Source organism: Rhipicephalus sanguineus, chromosome 11 (genome assembly GCF_013339695.2).
Source record: "Rhipicephalus sanguineus isolate Rsan-2018 chromosome 11, BIME_Rsan_1.4, whole genome shotgun sequence".
NCBI lineage: Eukaryota > Metazoa > Arthropoda > Arachnida > Ixodida > Ixodidae > Rhipicephalus > Rhipicephalus sanguineus.
In genome coordinates, this window is record NC_051186.1 from 51,514,984 (window position 1) to 51,534,866 (window position 19,883).

Below are 19,883 nucleotides of genomic sequence, written 5' to 3' on the forward strand. Positions count from 1 at the left end.
TTCCAAACGCCACAAGCAACCATGCATTGCGGAGAAGCTGACACTCGGGTCAATTTTAGTATTTTTCGACGCCGCCGCTGGAGCGAACTGAATTAACACAAGACATTGATAGACAATGTCTATTGCCTGTCTTCGACACGCCAGACATGATAATTGGCGACACGGTAGACATGTCGCCTTCACAAACGGAATGCGACTTCACCGCATAGCTCTGGTTGCTAGCCAGACCTATGCGCAACTGTGCTACCCAAAGGTAGGGTGTACAGTATCTATAGTCGACCTCTGTGGTAGGGAACTACCTCAATATTTGCGGCCTCGCATGTGCACCAATATGGTCAGAGCTTCTCATAATAAAGGAAAGCAACGAAGGTAGATCGCCAAATTGGGAAATCCACGAACCATAACCCTGCCTGAGCGTAGTGAAGATCGCTAAAGTACCGAGTCGCTCAGAATTCTCTGCAGTATATGGACCTCGAGGGCAAATGTTGCAGGCAAATGTTGCAGTCATGCGCAGCAGGGAAACTTTCGATGCCGATAGCGAATTTGAAATTTTCTCAGGCGCCCTCTTCTCACACAGAGGCATGTGCTCACTCTCTTCAAAGCTGCCAGCGCCTGCTGTTTGGCGTCACACAACAGATAGCATAATATGGCCCTCAGCCGACATATATGAAGACGGTTCTTTGGCCCAGACGCGCTCCTTGCCACGCGGCGCCGCCACGCTTCATAGTCTGCTAACATTACACAGTATACCCACTGAGCGCACAGGAAGCAAGATGTGCAGCAAGAAGCAGTCGACCTCTGAGGTAGGGATTTACCTCAAAGCTTGTAGCCTCGAATGTGCTCCAATATGGTCAGAGCTAGCTTCTCACGATAAAGGAAAGCAAGGACGGAAGATCGCGAAATGGGGAAAATTACGAACCATAACCCTGTCCGAGTGTAGTGAAGATCTCTAAAGTACCGAGTCGCTCGGAATTCTCTGCAGTATATGGACCTGGAGAAGCCGGCGCTGCGATGGTTTTGACGTCACAGGTAGGATGCTCCTTCTTGCCTTGCTGCGTAGTTATGGAACGCGACGTTCGGGTAAAATTGGAGTGCGCGACGTTAAATTCTCAACGTGTAAAGCTTAATTTGGCCAGCTGGTGATATTATCGCCGTATAAGCAGTGCTAGGTTGCGTGCAGGCGGCTTCAGCTTGTCTGAGCACTCTTCGATGCCGCAGTGCCAGACGTATGCAACCGATCCCGGTGGAAGTTTCACCGTTTTCATCGCTGCCCTCAATGTAAAGAAATGCGCTACAGTTGGCTGGTAAAGCTGAAAATGGGAATAGACGCCATCGTTAACTCGCAGGTCCGCAGCAAGCACTTTTGTGAAGAGGAGTGCGTTGTACGCCGCCACAGCTGAGGTGCTGACATCTCAGCTGATTCGGTACAGCTGATTCGGTAACAGCTGAGATGGGCTCACGAGCGCTCCCGGCAGCTTATCGAGGGCATTTGTCGATTAATTTATTCATGCCGGAGAACGATAGGCTCACTGAAAGTTAATAGAATAACTGAAAAGAAAATCTCCCGCATCTTGAATATCTCTCAAGGCGAGGTCCTTACGAAATAAACAGTTTATTACGTTTACGCTCCCATCGAAGCCGCTGATAACATCGATGCTTTGCCGACAAGTGTAAGCGAAGGAAAAAAGTACACTTATCAGTAATAAAAAAGAACAAAATGGTGATGATTGTCAATCAAATCGGAGCACAACTCAAAAGAAGAATGGAGGGGAAATCGGCCCTTTGTTTTGCAGATCCCACCAGCACTTCCAAGCATGTGCGGCGATTCACACCGCTCACCATTCCCATGTGTCCGTTGACAGTAGTGTATGTGCACCGCAGGCGCCGGGGGCATGACGGGCAGCCATTAGTAGCCACGGGTACGACGGGTAGACACTAGAAGACACGGCTTGAAAGACCAAGACGCAGTGAATCATCCAAACCCTCATGATCGGCGAAGGCCTCTTCGGGAATGAGGCAGCCGAGGCTTCTCTTCAAGCTCACGCTCTACGGGCACCTTGGCAGCACGCGTTAAGCAGTGTGAATGAAGTCTCCGAACAGTGCGTCGACGTTGTGCAAAAGAACAGTCTACAAAAAAGAACTTAGCCCACCTCCTCACAAAGACTCATGGCAGCTTGACTTGAGAAGAGGCACAAAACCTAATAGTTTCGGCCCCGGTATCCCATCGCTCCCAATATTTCCCTTCTTCTCAAGTGTTCCTACTCCTGCACCTTCTTTTTCGTTCCTGACAGCCTATGCCAATGGTAGTAATGTGTGTAAAAAAACACGGCTGATCCCTCTGTCATAGGAATCGGTATAACACGAAAGTGAAACGTATCTTCACTGACGTAGTTGAGCGTTTGTTGTGCATTCTTTCGCCCCAAGGGCGAAAGGAATGAAAGCTACAGCAACAAATTGTAATGTCAGGCGAAGAACGGCAAGCAGCTCGAAACTTGCAATGCACTGCTCAAGCATAAAGGACGCACGGAACGAACATACACAGAATGAGAGCGAACTGTCACATTTGTAACTTACTTCTGCGTGAGCACCGCGCTCCTTTCGCAAAAGCGGCGGCTGCAGTGAGCCAAGTGATCTTCGTGCTCTCAACGCAAGACGTACGAACCATTGCGATCACGAGATAAGCGCACGCATGAGCGACCACGCCCAGTAGAGGCGGGCGCTCGTCGTACGGCGGCGACTTTTAAAGCGCGCTCTTCTAGAGTCACTGTATATGCTACCTTTAGGTAGCAGAGTAGCGCATAGGTCCGGCTAGCAACTACAGCTATGCGGTGAAGTCGCACTTCATTTTTGCAGGCGACATGCCTACCGCGTCGCCGATAAACATGTCTGGCGTGTCGAAGGCCGGCGATAAACATTGGCTGTCGATGACTAGTGTTAATGGAGTGAGCTGCAGCGGCGGCGTCGAGAAATACAAAAATTGGCCCAAGCGTCAGCTTCTCCGCAATGCATGGTTGCTAGCGGCATTTGGAAAACAGATGCGCAACTCTGCTACCTAAAGGTAGCATATACAGTAACTCTACGCTCTTCGAGGCCTTCGCGCCATCTCGCCACTGATAACGAAAACACGTTGTAACACAGATCTCTGAGTATCGCCATCAGCAAATGGTGCATATAAATAGCTCGCCGTTAGCATATCGAAGAGCGTGCCGTCCGTGGCCGAGTCGTTTCGCGCTACGCGCTGCGGAGCGAGGGGTCGTAAGTTCGATTCCCGGTGACGGAACTTTTTCTTGTGGCTTTTTTTTCTTTGCCCACTGTTAGTCTTTATATTTTACAACGTCATATCCGTGACGGGAATACGTCAGTGGAGCCGTGGTGGACTCCGGCATAAAACACTTTCGTGTTAAAAAGTTAAAAAAAAGCAGCGCATGGGAAGACAAAGATCTTTTCATCACGGGGACCTTGACCGGTGTTAACGTCTGCTTGCAAGTGGAGCACACCATGAATTCACTGTAGTTGCTGTTGTTGTTACTCGTCCCGAATTCTTGTTGGAGCACGCCACGAGGGTTCATCCCGCGTCTGCAGAATCTCTTCCTCGACATCATCACGTGATTGCTGAGAGAGTGTACGGGAGAGAGGCTACAGCGTCTTACCCAGCCCCTTACAGAGGCCCGAACGCGCTAGCTCGTGCCAGCACAATGGTTTTGTCTGCGTCACGCCAAGCTAGGACAGCATACGGCAGCCCGCGCCCCTAAAAGGCTCTGCAAGTATCATCGTCAAGACGGTCGAAGAACAAGAGGAAGAAGACTTTTCCTTGGCGCGAGCGCGCGTTCAGATGGCTATGCTAAGTGGGACGGTCGCCAATGGAACTACGGACACAGCCCAGCGCAAAAGCTGCTCCGCATCTAAAACTATAGCACAGCAGCAACCAATACACCAACCTAGAATCCGTAAAACAGGCTGAGGGGGGGGGGGGGGGTTCGAGCGCACGAAGACCTAAAGACAAAGGGCCACCTGGGCAAACGGGCTCAAGAGTGGCTACGAGCCGCGGATACCTGAAATAATGAGACCGCCCAACTAGCACACAGAAGCGATTGCCGAAAATAAACCTTTGCTCTTTCTTTATCTCAATCCATCAGTCAATCAATCAAGCCGGAAAATGGCAATACTCATGCGCGAGCGTTGCAAGAGCATCTGCGGTTACGTTTATGTACTGTCACGCAATCAAGGAAACCAAAGCTTACAGAATACACATATACTGCCGAAATATCAAGCCAAAACAGGAACGATCAAAACCCCTGAGACCCTCTCGCGGAGGTGGGCGGCCGCGCTGCGTGGCTCAGACCTCCGCAGCCAACTCTGCCGTTGAGCGGGCCTGCGAAGCAGCTTTGAGGCATCTCGACGTCCCGTTGTGGGATATCTCAGCCTGGGTCTCTAAATCCTCTACGAAACCTCCCGTAAGTCATTTCAATACATCCATTGAAAAAGGCATGCCATCTGGCATCCTGCAGAAACTTCAGCGTCGCCTTGTTGTTGTTGTTGTTGTTGTTGTTGTTGTTGTTGTTGTCCTCTGTGCAGCGCTCATACCCAATGCAGGGGATTGGCCGAGTAGAGGGTGAATTTTGCTAATATTATCTTCAGGGTGTCGTTCGTAGCAGCTATTATTAACTAATATAATGAATTGATGTTTCAATTATTAGTAATGAAATATTTACTCAGGCAGAATTTAGATAGATATTCTTTTAGACTGTCGAATGAATTCCTCAATGGCGAACAAAACATCCCTGTGGCTGTATCCCAGAGTGGTGGCCGCAAAAGAAAGTATAACCGACTCCGATACTTCCAGGCCCAGCTTTCGAAGAGGTGGTTCTATGATTTTTTTTCCCGCAATGTCGTGAACCGTCGACAGGATAAAAAGAAATGATCGATTGTTTCCTCCTGATTGCAGAAGAGGCACAGTGGGGAAATCGCTAAACCTGCTCTATGTAAGTAAAAATTGAGGGAGCTAACGCGGCAACAAAATTTCGTCATGACTACTTCCATTATTCTTGACGTGGATAAATCGCTGCGCCAGGAAAATGAGAGGTGCTTATACTCTCGAGAAGCAGTCAATGCTGAGTCTGAGAAACGTTTTCTGAACGTTAGTGAGTGAACTTCAGACACCCAGCTGTTGCTATCTTATCCGAGGCCCACTACGACTCTCTTTTAGCCATGTTGGACAGGATGACGCAAACTTTAACAGGCATGACTGGAACCGGTGCCGCGATACTAGACGTAGTAAAGATAAACCTTGCTATTGCACCATGGACCTGGCTATATAATCAGGCTAATGGTATAACAATTACGGCATCATCAACGAAGAAGAGGATGGGAAAAGGCAGCACCGGGTAACTATGTTGGTCGCTGTACATGCTTCGTCATTGTTTACACCAAGTCTAGGTTCATCACCGCATTTGATGCACCATCAGTTCCCTTGGAGCAGGAAATGGTGTAAAGCAAGACAGACAGAAGTAGCAATGACACGATTGCGATGTAGAATCCTAACTCTTATTTTATACATGCACAGAGCTGGCCTGGCAATCTCTCCGTCATGCTTCTTGTGCAAGGAGGCCGAAATAATCGAGGACTTCTTGCTGGACTGCCGATATTATTCCTCACTCAAAAAAAGAACTATGTATCGAAATTATAATGCGGCAACTTGGTCTGCCACTAGTTTCTACTGCACTGTTATCATTTGGGTCTTCTGCGCTGAGACACTCGGTCAGGAATATATAGAGTGCTGTAGAGGACTTCACATGTGAGTCACATCGATTTATTTGTCGTATCAACCGCTCATAACTTTAAATTAAGTCATCCAGGTAAAATTATCTTTGTTCATTGGGAGGATACGCAACATGGTCTAGGATAAAATTCGGATTCGTTATAAATAACTCTTGATTGTAATTTGTCACTGTAACCTCGATTAGCACTTAAAAAAAAGAAAATCTGACTGTATGATCCATTTGACTCTTGAATTTGTCACTTCCGGTGATTCTTTCATTTGGGGCAACCATATTTGGTTTTAGCCACAGGAGCGTTTTCAACGCTGTCTCTAATTTTTTACGAGAATCCAAAAGAATTGAATGTTGAGTGTAGCCTCAGTTGTCTTATATGCAACTGTATATATATATTTTTTTTATTGTTCTTGTTGTTGTTTCTATATAGGCGTTTTTTTTTCTTCTTTTTTCTCTTCTTTAAATCTTGCGAGTTTATATGTAAAGGCTAAACATTTCATTTCAGCTTTTTCCTTCACGAAGTGAATTAGTTTCCTAAGCAAAGCACCGTCCGCTTCATGGCCTATCCCCCGCAGTGGGTTGAGCCAAAGTACTGAGGAACCAACCAACCAACCAATCTTGGTCGATCTTCCTGACTGGGTACGTGCCAATCTTCCCAGGAGCATCACCATCATCAACAACTACGCGCCACGTTGAGCGCGAGAAAAGCCGATAAAGCGGCCCCGCGAGCTATGTAAACCGCCACGCCCGGGCACTTGCTCAGTCGGCTCTCGGTCGCACCGGCGTGCGGCTGTCCCTGATTGCTCGGGCGGTGGCGCCATTGTCCGAAGGACGACGCTGGTCCCCCCCCTCCCCCCCGGTCGGCCTTCCCCCATCTTCCCATCGCTCCAGCCTTCGTGGACACACACCGAGATGTGTGCCGCCGTTGAAGCCTCGGTGCAAGAGCCCGTCATCAACGGTGCGGGCAAGAAGGACGACGGCATGCTCACAGCGTCGTTTGAGGCAACGCAGCTCTTCAACGACGATGGCCGACAGCAAGGATTCGCACCGGGGTCCGCGGCCAGGGCGATGCCGGGACTGCGGGAACAGCGGAAGACGCGCCAGTTCTGCGACGTCGTTTTCCGCGCCACCGACGACGCGGAGATTTGGGCGCATCGCTTCGTGATGTCTGCCAAGTAAGTGCCGTCAATTGCGATGCTTGGATGCTGCCTTAGTGCAAAACTAGTGTGAGTTCGACATTCCGTATCGTAATGCCCATACAGCAAGTAGCAGTAATTCACTGCTCATATTGCTTTTTTGCTGCCTACCCGTTGTCTTCCTGTGTGCTTTCTGTGTGACAGTATTTTTCCTGTTTGACTGAGGTGGCCGTTGATCCGCGACTGTGTATATTGAGTCCGGGAATTATACCTTATGGTTTTATTGCCATAGCAATTATAGGGACACTCTGGGCTGATTTTTGCCGTCGCCGTCATGTCCCGGATATATATATATATATATATATATATATATATATATATATATATATATATATATATATATATATATATATATATATATATATATATATATATATATATATATATATGAGTGAGAAGAAGGACTCACGTACGAAATGTAGTTTTATTAACGTTTCGGCTGGTGGGCCGGACCCATCGATCTTCATACCCATATATACCCATATATATATATATATATATATATATATATATATATAGTTGTAGAATAATGGTAGTCATATTCAGTTCACCATCTGCTGGTCGGTAATGTGACGTCCTCCACTGCCTATGTGCAGCAGTAATAGGAACAATATAGATTGATATTACTACGGCAGATAGGCAGTGGCGGACGTGGTAATAAAGGAGTAAGAAAGAAAGCAGGTCAACTTCTGTTAACCTCTTGGTCTTTTGGAACATTCCCCTACAACTGCGCAAGTGTGGCTACACACGCCTTGCATGCGCCGGCGAAGTAAGAGCGAGCTATTTATGTTCACCACTTACCGCTGGTCGTACGCAGATCTCGAAGGAGCTTGAGCGTGTTTTCTATCGCGCAACGCTCCTACATTTTCTTTCAGTTTGAAAACTGCCCTTGAGCCGCGCACGACAAAGTGACCCCTTTCTGTACCCACTCGTGATGTGGAATGAAAAAAAAAGACAAAGAAAACGGGGCACACCTTGCGTTATACACCCCCGTGTGGCAGGAGACGCAGAGGGGTCACTCCACGCGCTGCAGTTCAGAAGAAAAAAGATATGTCTAAGAGCGTCTGATTCACCATTGTCGACACGCAGTCTTGGTCAATCCCCCAGAGTGGGTATGTGCCATAATTTTGAGGAAACAAGCAAACAAAAAACAAACAACGAACCACACAAACAAACGAACATTGTCGACACTTGCAGCGCGTTGCTCAAGCACAATGACGTAAGGACTGTGACAGTTAGTTCACGCTTGTCCTCTGTACACCTGTGCGTTCATTTCCGGCGTCCTTTGTGTTTCAACGGCGCGCTGCAAGTATCCAGCTGCTTGTCGTTTTGTCGTTCTTCGTGTGACATTCTAATTTCTTGCTATAGCATTCATTGCTTCGCCCTTGCAGCCAAACTGCGACTTTTTCACTAAATTCTGTTCTAGGAGTTCCTCACGTGGCCTTCTTCCTCCACTCTTCGCCTTTGATATGAGAAACTCATACTATATTGCAGCGCATGTTAGCCGACAAACTTAGAGGTTGTTTTCTCAATGGTCAAATGCTTCTTGCGTATTGGATATTCTGTCAGTACGAGTGCTCAACAGTGCTAACGAAGAATAGTTGCCTGAACTCCTTTTCCTTAAGATGTTTATCGACGTCAAAAGTTTGGATTGCCAAGCAATTTGTGACTGTATTTGGTCTAACTGCACAGTACATGTTGCTAGCGCGCTTAGAGCAGGCTGGAAATCAAATTCTATGCTGCCTGTCGAAGCAGCGGCAACATTCACCTTTCTCTTCTCTGTCGTTGTTCACAAACTACGGATACTGACTCTACACCCTATGCTCTTTTGTTTTCTCTGCCTGCAGATATTCCGGTTGCTCGAAGCTCTTTACTATTGCTAAAGAGACCATGCCTCCCGAGCAAAGGAAGCAGGTGGGATGTCCGCCCATCAGAGCTGTGATGAAGGACCTGGAAGGCGACATGATCGAGCTGCTGGTTGACTTCGCCTACCACATACCGCTGCACATGCGCATCGGCACGCACAACATCGTGAAAGTGCTCGAACTCGCCGAGAGACTGAAGGTCAGTCGGAGGCTGTGGTGGTGGTGGTAGTAGTTGTTCTGAAGAAAGAAGAAAAGGAGCTTATTTCTGAAATCCAATAGAGAGCACGGCGCAGCGCCGGAACTATGCAGGAGCTGGAGGATTGGTTTCTTGTAATTTTGTTACAAGAAACTCAATCGCCAGCTTCAACCAAGTTGAGAAAAAAGCGTCATACGGGAGTCTTTTTCGCAATGAAGCTTTGTGAACAAGGCTCCTGCGTAGGAGCTGAGAGGTTAGTAATTATTTTTTTACCGTGGCCGGCATCCATCCATATTTTCACCAGTGTTTCATCCCGACCAGACTCAATTTCAACAGGCCCTGACTTCACCAAACTTCGTTCAGAGGTTGCGCGCACCTCTGAAGCATGATCTGTAGCCGGTCTTGCACACATCTCCTGTTAAACTGATAGGGGGGTCGCTGGTTCGTATCGGGGCCGCAGTATTGCTGCTGCTGCTAAAGAATATCGAATGCCCGAATGTTTTGTTGGGAGTCTACTCACAGAATAACTTGGTCATTTAGCCGAACTTTGTATGTGAAGAGCTAGCGGCTTATTCCCCCAGTGTCGCCCTGATGACAAATCAAGAGTGCAAATGGTGCATGAGTGGCTAGATGGCTATTGCTACTCTTTTAGTGATGGAGTCTCGAAAAGCAAGTCATATTCAGCTGGTCGATAATATGACGTCATTCACTGTCTATCTGCCGTAGTAATATGAACAATACAGGTTGATATTACTACGGCAGATAGGCCGTGAAGGACGTGGTATTAAAGCACAGAGCTAAACGCATACGAGAGTTAGAAAGGAGGTCCACTGCTGTTAACCTCTTGGTCTTTTCGAACATTCCGCTACAAATGTCTCAAAATTATTCCTAGATAGGCAAAGCTTGGAGGCAAATGGATGAAGGTTGTGTTTAATACAATAGGCAATATTCGAATAAACATGTTTTCAAGCTATACGTCCAAGGTAATCTCTTTTTTAAGCGTTTGTGAATTATTCCTGCTTTCGGAAGCAGAAGAAGAAGAAGAAAATGGTGGAGTGTTCGTATGTCGTTCTTTTTACAACGCAGCTGTTCCAGATTCGAGATCACTGCCTGAAGACCTTGCAGCGCGACCTGGAACCAGAGAACTGCATCGAAACTTATCACCTGGCCACCAGGCGCGGATACGTCTACCTCGCGGAAGAAGCACTTCGCTACACGGTTCGCCACTTCGATCAGGTAGGAACATTTTCATTGTCTTTTCGTCACCTCGCTCCTTGGGCCTTTCTGTTTACATTCCTCCTTCTCTTATACAGAGTAGCATATTCTGTTCCGACACCGGAGCAAAACGCATGCTCCAATGGTCCAGGTTTGCATTACAATCGTTCATAAGAAACTAGTAACCAAATAATGCCTACCCGTACAAAAATGTATGTAGACAGTCTATAGACTGTCTAAAAATGGGTTTAGACAGTCTATACACTGTCTAAACACATTTCTGTAGGGGTAAAGGGGCTTGCGTGACAGAAATGTAGTAGCAGGTTACCTATTTTAACGCTCACAGAAATACCCGGAGCCAAAGTATGTATTTCGATAGCTAATGCTCCTGTTGCTGAGTGAAGTGGTCATAATTCCAAAACCCCTGTAGCATTAGTCTAAAGAATATTGCGTGACGGAAGCGCGATAGTATGGTCCCCATATTAAAGGTCACATACCCAGAGCCGGACTATATTCCGAATAGCTAGTGCTTCTGCTGCTTAAGATGGTATCTATGGCTGTGTCCGGTTCCGGACAGCCTACGTGAGAGCTTAGAATACAGCATGGAGCCCGATTCACCCGAGAAATGGGACACGCCTGCATCACGTCTGCGCGACTTGACGCCACCTCGCGTCCACTCCTCCTCCTCGTGCTTTTAAGATCTTTCGTGTTAAAACTTCTGAAAATCTCAACTTCGCTGAAATTAACCGAGTAACAAACCCTGGCGATGTCTTCGTTTGAGCTGGCGACCTACTCGGCCTCCTTCGTGTTCGGCCACCATCTGGTTTGGACAACGAAGTAGCCTGCAACGTGTTTCTCTCCGATGTTCGCTTCGTCACGTTGTCTCACGTAGCTTCTCACATCAACGCTGGCTGTATTAGAATAGCCGCTGTCCGCTCAGGTAATTGCTTACCGTCCACAGCGTTCATTGGAACTCATTCGTGACGCAGGTGTGGAAAAGCAGCGCGGACTTCGAGTCACTGACTCCAGAGGAGATTCGGTCCATCCTAGAAGACGACCGGCTTAACGCATCGAGCGAGGTGGAGGAGACCTTCGAGGCTATCCTCAAGTGGATCTCCGCCGACGCAGCCGCGAGGAAGAAATACCTCGCCAAGTTCCTGCCTCTTGTTCGCTTTGTACGGTGCAGCGTCACGTGAGTAGCACGCTCTGCGTCATGAGCCAAGCGTCTGTGCGGGATTCACGGCCGTCGCCATCTTGATATTCAATAGATGTCTTATTAGTCGCCAAGCTAAAATTGAAAGATTTTAACAGCGCAAACAGAACACCGAGGGACACATGCAGAATGTCAGAAACTAAGAGTGCCATGAAATGTCGGAAGCATATGTGCAGCCCCGTTGGAGTCTATGCAGTAATACCGTTCGTTTATTTGTCACAAATGGAGAGCGGCATTGTTAACAGCCCAAAAAGGCGGCGCTCAAGCGGATCCACAGGAAAATGTACACGCGAACGTGGTTCATAAATCCGGGAAAGAATATATATGACGGAGCACCACGTGACCTTTTGGCAAGCCCACTCTTGCCAAAAGAGGGAAAATAACCCAATTGCATGCCGGGAACACTACCATCAACATATTATTACGTAATGTTATGGGGACGAGCCCAATACTAAATGTTTTAATATGATCTGTGTAATGGTAGTTATTTACGTTGCTGGTGACTAGCCTTCTACTCCCATCGCTACTGCTTTGGGAACGTCACTGGTGCGTTCTTGCAGAGAATTCGAGAAGGTTGTCACCCACCCAGAAGTTCAGGGTGACGAAGGCAGCCTGAACGTCCTGAACGTCATCTATCAGGTTAGTCAACTCGTTTCTCTGCATAGCGGGCGCGATTTACTTACTGCGTCTGATTTAGTTTAGGAGTTCTGATTTACAAGCTCCTTAATCTTTATCGTGCAAATCCGAGATAGAAAAACAAACGCATTGAATAGCGCTGTACTACCCGATTTTCATGACCGCTGCTCGATTAACAAGGTCCGTACGTGACAACTAGGGCAGTTTGACGTTACAGGAACAGTAAAAAGTGCAGAAAGCCATGATGCTTATGGGACTTGATAGCTACAGTCTTATGGCTAATCTGACCTCACTCCACGACTGCATGGGCAAGATTTCGCATGAATTTTCGAGCGTTTTCTGCTGACTCTCCAAGACTGTTCATATATCAAATGTAGCGCTTAACCAAATATCGAGATAGCGAGACGCAGAGGGCAGTAGGAATGCTGGTGCAGACTACATCCGCGGCGGCAGTTTACAAGTGATGTGAATTGCCACAAGATGGCGCCAGCAACAAATTAGATTGCGTCCGCACACCTCCACACGAACAAGCTAAAGCGGCCCGGGAGGTTCACTCTACCGTGCACTTTCTGCCATCTCTGGCCGGAACATTTTGTCCATCCAGACACTGACCCGGCACTCCATGAAGGTTGGCAATGTTGCCGGCATCGACCTGTCCCCGAGACAGTGGCTCAGGCCTCGCCTGCCCATGGACATCCTGTTCCTCTTCGGCGGTTGGAGTGCGGGCGCCGCCAGTAACAACATGCACACCTTCAACTGCCGCGCCCAGAAGTGGCGCTTCATGGGCAGCCAGCACACCGCGCCCAGGTAGCTAGCTCCCCTCGTTTCCTCACGCACTGTGGTTGTGTGACAGGTAGTGTCCTGCTGTGCTTGATGCCTCCAATGCACAACATTGCAGGCAGCAAGCACAGGGTCTATAGTTGATTGGCGAAACAGGGGAGAGGCCTTTTCCCTGCAGTGGGCACAGTAAGGCTTATGATGGTGATCATCGTGAATGCAGAAATGTACGAAGGAATGTGGAAATACGCGCTGTACCGTTTCAGTGTACAGAGAACGTAAGTGAAGTACTTCTACAGAAAGCGCTCTAGGACCGGAAATTAACTAGAACTGACAGGAAAGCCAAGGAAAGTATAGGGGATGTTACTTTGTAGTAATTATGATGTAAACGTGACGAAAGTAAACTCGACGAAAAGATTACTTGCCGCTGGAAGGGACCGAACCTGCGACCTTCGAATAACGCGTCCGATGCTCTACCAACAGAGGTACAGCGGCGGTCATGCCCCTGTCCACTCAATGGGGTAATATATGTGCATTTTAAACTTGGCAGTGTGTCTGCGCCGCTAGTAGCCATGACGGCGTGTGTGGAACACTCTTTTTCTGCCTGCTGGCGTCACGAAGCACGTGATCTTTATCCCGAGCTGACAGCTGACCAATAACCCCTCGTGTACTATCTTAAGGCATTCAGTCAGCCAGAAAGAGACCCTCGCTATGAATGAACGAAGAAAGCGCAATTTTAAGGGCTCTCTTTTCTTGTCTAGACATAAAATTAATTAGAACTAACAGACAGGAAAGCCATGCTGGTAGAGCATCGTTAGAGCATCGGTAGAGCATCGTAATTGGTACATAATCTTTGTAGAACATCGGTAGAGCGAAATTGGTAGACTGGCATCGTACACGTTATTCGAAGGTCGTAGGTTTAGACCATATATATACACCAGACACACCGCAGGTCCTTGGTCTTAGTTTGCATACTGTAATCCTTAACAAAAGATATAAACTGCGCAAACTAACGACAACACAGGCCAGAAGCAAGGACGAGCTCAGTCATTACCAAGCAATATTCGTCTTCAATCACCGCAGGGCCTACCACGGTGTGGCAGTGATCAACTCGTGCATCTACCTCATCGGCGGTTTCAACGGCCATGAGGCCTACCACTCCGTCGCGTGCTTTGACGTGACCCTGGCCAGATGGAGCGCCAAGGCGAACATGGCGTACGCGCGCTACTACGTCAGCGTTGCCGTTCTGCAGGCAAGTAACGAGTTACGTTGCACTATGTGCAGGAGACTAACCGGAGGGAGTTAGCAGCGGGTAGTAAATACCTGTAGTATACTGTAATGAATACTGTACTAAATGCCCTTACCAAACTATAGGTATTCCGACTTAAAATGCATGCAAAGGATTTTGCCCATCTTGCCTGCCACCGCGCCTACTGCCCCCATCTGGATCCGCCAGTGACTGCTGTTCACAACGTGTTTCTTTTTCGTCGCCAATTTTCTGTCGACCGTATTTATATACCGTATGAGCAACATTGCCTAACGTTTCGTGTATGCTGGCTGGTGCTTGCCGTATGTCGTCTAAATTTGGCAGTACGGCCCACATACAGGTGAAAAATGCATCTTTGCAGGGCCACATATATGCCATGGGTGGTCGCGACAGGAGCTCGCGGACAAAGACGGTCGAGCGCTACGACGTCAAGACGAACCAGTGGTCCATGGTGGCCGACATGAACGAAGTCCGCAGCGGCGCGAGCGCTGCAGCAGCTCGTGGGCGCATCTACATGTGAGTTGATTTCCGGATCGAGTTACTCTGAGGAGTGTAAAAGTGTAAACTCTTACAGCTTGTAACTTAGGTGGGCAAACAGGCGTGTGCAGGCCCTCGTATTAACTTTTCACCGTAGCTTGACGGCCCCCTTTTTTCCCACCTTTCGCCTTTTCATTTTAATTCCATGATTTATTTCCGGTGGCACTAAGTGTGTAAACCCTGACTTACAGTCGCAACGGAACACACAGGCAGACATGATGCCCAAGTAACTTCCTAAGCTAATATGTTGCGCAGTTTACACAGAGACAATGCCTTCGGCATGGAAGACGTTGGCTGCATGCATTATAACTGAACGGTATGTGCTTTCATATCCCACTCGTAACGTTATACGTGTGGAGTACCCTCCCACCGACTCATTAGGGGTGTCCATGGCCCACCTGGACTACCGTCAAAAACGTGAGCCTGATTACACATGTTTAGTGGCCCACCTGGACTACCGTCAAAAAGCGCGAGTCTTATTACGCAAGTTTGGTAAATGCTGGCTGGTTGGAGACGAGTAAAATCAGTAAAAATCTACTTCCGCAGTCGTGTTACCGAATTCCAGGTTAAAATATGACCGCAATAATCGCCCTAAGATGCATTTGTCCGATGTGACGCTGGTCGGAGCGACATCTGACTGTATTATGATCCATTTCGCAGCGCTGGTGGCTTCACGGGTATCACGGTATTGGACAGCGTCGAGTGTTACGACCCCTCGACGAACGTCTGGACCCGGATTGCCACCATGGCATCTCCACGCAGCAGCGCTGGGATGGTCGCCTACAAGGACATCCTGTACATCTTTGGCGGCTACAATAACACTGGGATACTCTCCAGCAGTACGTCTATAGGGTGCAATCGTGCATGGCACGTTGAGAATAGCCTCACTGCAGTGAGGCTGTTTGTCTGCAAGATCGCGGATTGTCCATGCATGATATTGCACTCTACACAGCTACACAGGGGGCAAGGATCAGGTGCACTCCAGAAAGCTACACGTGATGGCCTCGAGCGCTTTTACTGCATGCTGCTCTTTCATTGCATACATACGTATGTGGCTGCCTCTGGTACTTGATGGCAGGCTGCGACTTCCGCCTACATGCGCAGCACGGCACGTGGCCTCCGAGATGGTCTACTGGCGTGCAGTTCGTGAAATCGGCCCATACCTGTCAGGCCCGGTTGCTGTGTAGTTGCGACTGATTTCACTGCCCTATGCAGTGCAATAACATTCGATGGACGCATTATAGCATGCTTCCACAAGATTCAGACAAAGCAGAACTCGTTCACGCTTTGCAGTGGAGCAGCTCGACGTCAGAACGGGTCGCTTCTCCGAGCTACCCAGCATGTCCCAAGCCAAAGCCCAATTCTCCGCGGCTGTCCTGGATGGCTGCATCTACATCATGGGCGGCTGGAATGGTAAGGCTGGCCAACGTCTTGGGCTGTAGCCATCGCTGTATCTAAGTTCTTGACCAGTTTGGCCTGGTCCATCGAGTTGGACCTGCAGAGCGCTGCCCCTTACTTTAAATAACCTTATGCGGTGATGCGGAGGGCGTGCACATATAACCGATTACATGCGGTCACTCTAACAAATCAACTATTCATTCCAGTGTTGCGGAGTTGCCACTCCGGAAGTGGAATGGCTCCGGAATCATTCCACACTTTTGCGACCCCGGAATGGAATGGGAATTGAATTACGTCTTTTTCGAAAAAATAGAGCACGTTTTCGTCTACGCCCTGTTTTTCAAACTTCAAACTTTAGTAAGTTAGAGCCTCGAATTTAACAATAAAGCAGTATTTTTAAAATGGCTTAGCTGATTACAAGCACGGTACAAGCACGGAATGCGGGTATATTATATATATATATATTGTGGGCATTTATCGGGCACTTCTTCATCATCTGTACAATGTCCCCACAAGCGAAGATGATGAAGAACACCATGTGATGATAATGTACAGATGATGAAGAAGTGCCCGATAAATGCCCACAATATATATATATATATATATATATATATATATATATATATATATATATATATATATATATATATATATATATATATATTGTAATGACGAAGAACGACACCGGGGCTCTGGCGCGAGGGCAGGATGCGCGGAGAAGGACGAAGCTTAGAAGAATAGAACAGCCGGCCCGCAGCAAGGGTGCTGTCTCTGTCTTTTCTTCCTTATATATATATATATAAATATATATATATATATATATATATATATATATATATATATATATATATATATATATATATATATATATATATATATAATATACCCGCGTTCGCATCGCCAAGCAGAGAGGACATTGTGGAGGAACGTATTTTGCCACGCCCTTAATTGCTACTACCGTAATATCATGCTCAAAGTAGTCATGTAGGCCTGAGTACATGTTTTTTTCCAAGTCTCAGGCCATAACGCATTCTCCAGGTCTATCTTTAGTTAGCCAGAGCCAAGGGTAGGCGTGGTGTAAAAGTCTGAACGATCTGCCAATTTGCAAAAGATAAATCGAGGCATAAGTTAGTGTACAAACAAATGCATTATTCCAGCAGATACTGAAGGGAGAAACAAATTATCCCTGCACGTTGGTTCCCATTGATACCCCCACACGAAAGTGGCGATTGCTCTATGCACAGCCTGATCTTTATTTCACGAGCAGTTTAGTACCTGACACACGTAAATAACCTTTGCGACAAGGAAGACGTTGCAGACCTGCGCACAGGCGAACACAGAAAGTTCTCCTCACGCTATTCATGCTTGCGAGGTGCGCTTGACAAGCGTGAGTGCTGACGAGCAGTGCGGCCCAGTGTTCCGTATTCGATGCAAAGGCACAAGGTGCCCGAGCGGTGCACTGTTCCAACTAATACCGGCAGATCTATAGAGTGTTTTGTTCCCTATTAACCAAATCTTAGTTTTCTCCTTATTCACGACCGCTCCAGACGCGTGGCAAAACTGCTTAGTCCTCTTGAACGCTAATTTTGTCAGCGTAAAAACACGCTTTGTCGTCATTTTAGCATTAACACATTTAAGCTTAAACAATATTAAAACATAACCATTCGTTAAAACATGCTGACCATGCAAATACTATAGGTAGCGGGAGAACTGCGCCTATGGGAATTAGTAGGGTGGTTGTACTGCATGAGAGGTGTCACCAAGCTACTATACCTCGACCTTGCTAACGTGTTTTGCGTACTTTTGTAGTTCTTAATGCATCTGATGACATCAACTTTATGGGGCGTTCATTCTTAACTCGATAAGTCTATCGAGATGCCTTTCCTACGTTGAGGAATTACAGGAATGGAATTGAACTGCCCGGCCACCCCTGGAGTGGGAATGGGCTAAGTTTTTTTCATTCCGAGGAATTGAAAGGAATGGAATTGCGGCAAGTTCTGATTCGCCGAAATGGAACTGGAATGAAATGGAGGTGCCCATTCCGCAACACTGAGTCATTCTGAGAAAATCGGCTTCAATTTCCGTGTGGCTTCGCGCTGCGAACGGGTGGTTGTCAATTATCCCTTTCGTTATCCTTCAGCCACTTTGCGGGGTTCACCTCCTTCGTGACATGCGATAGTGGAATTCACCGACGGCTCTCGCGCGCCGAAGCATATCGCTGTGCCTGCTGGTGCTCGCATAAATAGAATAGTCTTGTTCCAGGTAATTTGGCTGCTGCAACACGGGCGTAAATCGTAACGATCTCGACTGCTTACCTCCCAAACAGGTATGACGAGAACGCAGCTGGTGGAGAGGTACGACATCGCCGCCCGCACGTGGTGCACGGCGCCACCGATCAGTGACATCCTGATCGTCTCCGCCGCCTGCGTCGTTCGGGACATCGCCGACCCCGGTAAGCGTGTCTTTACCCTTATTAGTCTGCGCAGAAATGCGACACGGTCGCCGCATTTCTATGAGGAGGAATGCCTGGCGTACTGGCCATCCAGCGTACACTGTTGTCGCTCGCTGTGTTTTGTCTTTTGTCCTCTGCCTACTGCCGCTTAACGTATCGTTTTGGCACGTCAACTCCAAGAATTAACACTGTCTGCCTTTCTCTCCCTGCAGCTTCCTGGATCTAGCCCAGTGCTGCGGATAACATATAAGTGTAACGGAAGAAACTTTTATCCACCCGCAAGCATGGTGGTTCAGAAGACAGCGAGGAGGGCCTTATGTACGCGCCCTATGTCGACAAAAAATTGGCTCGAAGAAGCCGACTTACAAGAAGATATATATACGAATAAAACTTTGTACGAGATCTTCGTAGGAGTTGTCTACGATTCATGGGCATCCCTGCAGGGGCGCCGGCACGCGGTCACGTCGGCGATGACGTATACGGCCCGACATGTGGTGCGACCGCGCGTGTGCGCAGCGCCGAGTGATGAAGTAACGCGCGGTGCGTTGTCACGTCTGGAACTGCGCTGCTTAACTGCTCAATCCAATGAAACTTTTTGGAACCGAATTAACCTACTCGCAATGTGTATTTCAGTGGGCTACTATGTGTCGCGCTTCGTCGCATTGCGGACGCGAAATGCCATGAAAAAATAAACACGTGAACCCCAGGCTCAAAAATGCAATGGAATTCCGTCGAACGCCTACCGGATGAGTTAACGAAGAAGAACGCCTAGTCACCACATGATAATGGCCCGCATGCTAAATACACGAGCATGAAGCTTGCAGCAAGAAAAAAAACTAGGTGCAGTCCCGTTTGTGTGTACTGCACCTTGCGACATCGGTATTTATCGCCGACTTTAAACTTGAGCTGGTGTACCGAGAAAATGTACGTACTACCTATATTGCGCTAAACTATACCACTTATTTTCGTGTAGGAATCCTGCAGAATCATCATAACCATTAAAAATATCAGCCTGTAATGTCTAAATTGGTGTGTTCCCAACGCAGAGTGAAGGATTTCTTCGTGCCGACCCGTTTCACAACACTTGAGCGATTGTTCTGCAATCGTACCCCTAATCACGTAATGGCGGCGCTGCGAACAAACTAGGCCTTCGCTAATGGTGAAACATCCGCACGCCTATGGCATCATCCGTGATTCACCACCCATACCACCTCGAAGGCCTGTACTGACGTGCTACTCGGGTTTCGTGACCTCCGGGTTTCGTTTCTGGCGGCATATTCAGCTTCGGAGGCAAAAGTCCCCCGTAGCGCAAACACAGCCCTTGGAGGTGGTTCCTTGCTTGTTACGAGGTCTGCCGCTT

At 47.9% G+C, this 19,883-nt stretch overlaps 1 protein-coding gene across 1 annotated transcript; it reads left to right on the forward strand.

The window, feature by feature from the left end:
* The first annotated feature begins 6,683 nt into the window (after positions 1 to 6,683).
* LOC119375022 (kelch-like protein 10) lies at positions 6,684 to 18,749 on the forward strand. Its single transcript, XM_037645222.1, has 12 exons — positions 6,684 to 6,946; positions 8,815 to 9,031; positions 10,115 to 10,264; positions 11,233 to 11,435; positions 12,017 to 12,095; positions 12,697 to 12,899; positions 13,953 to 14,121; positions 14,498 to 14,652; positions 15,334 to 15,512; positions 15,967 to 16,086; positions 18,398 to 18,523; positions 18,736 to 18,749. Exons 1-12 carry the CDS (start codon positions 6,684 to 6,686, stop codon positions 18,747 to 18,749), a joined length of 1,878 nt encoding a protein of 625 aa, XP_037501150.1.
* Positions 18,750 to 19,883: the final 1,134 nt, after the last annotated feature.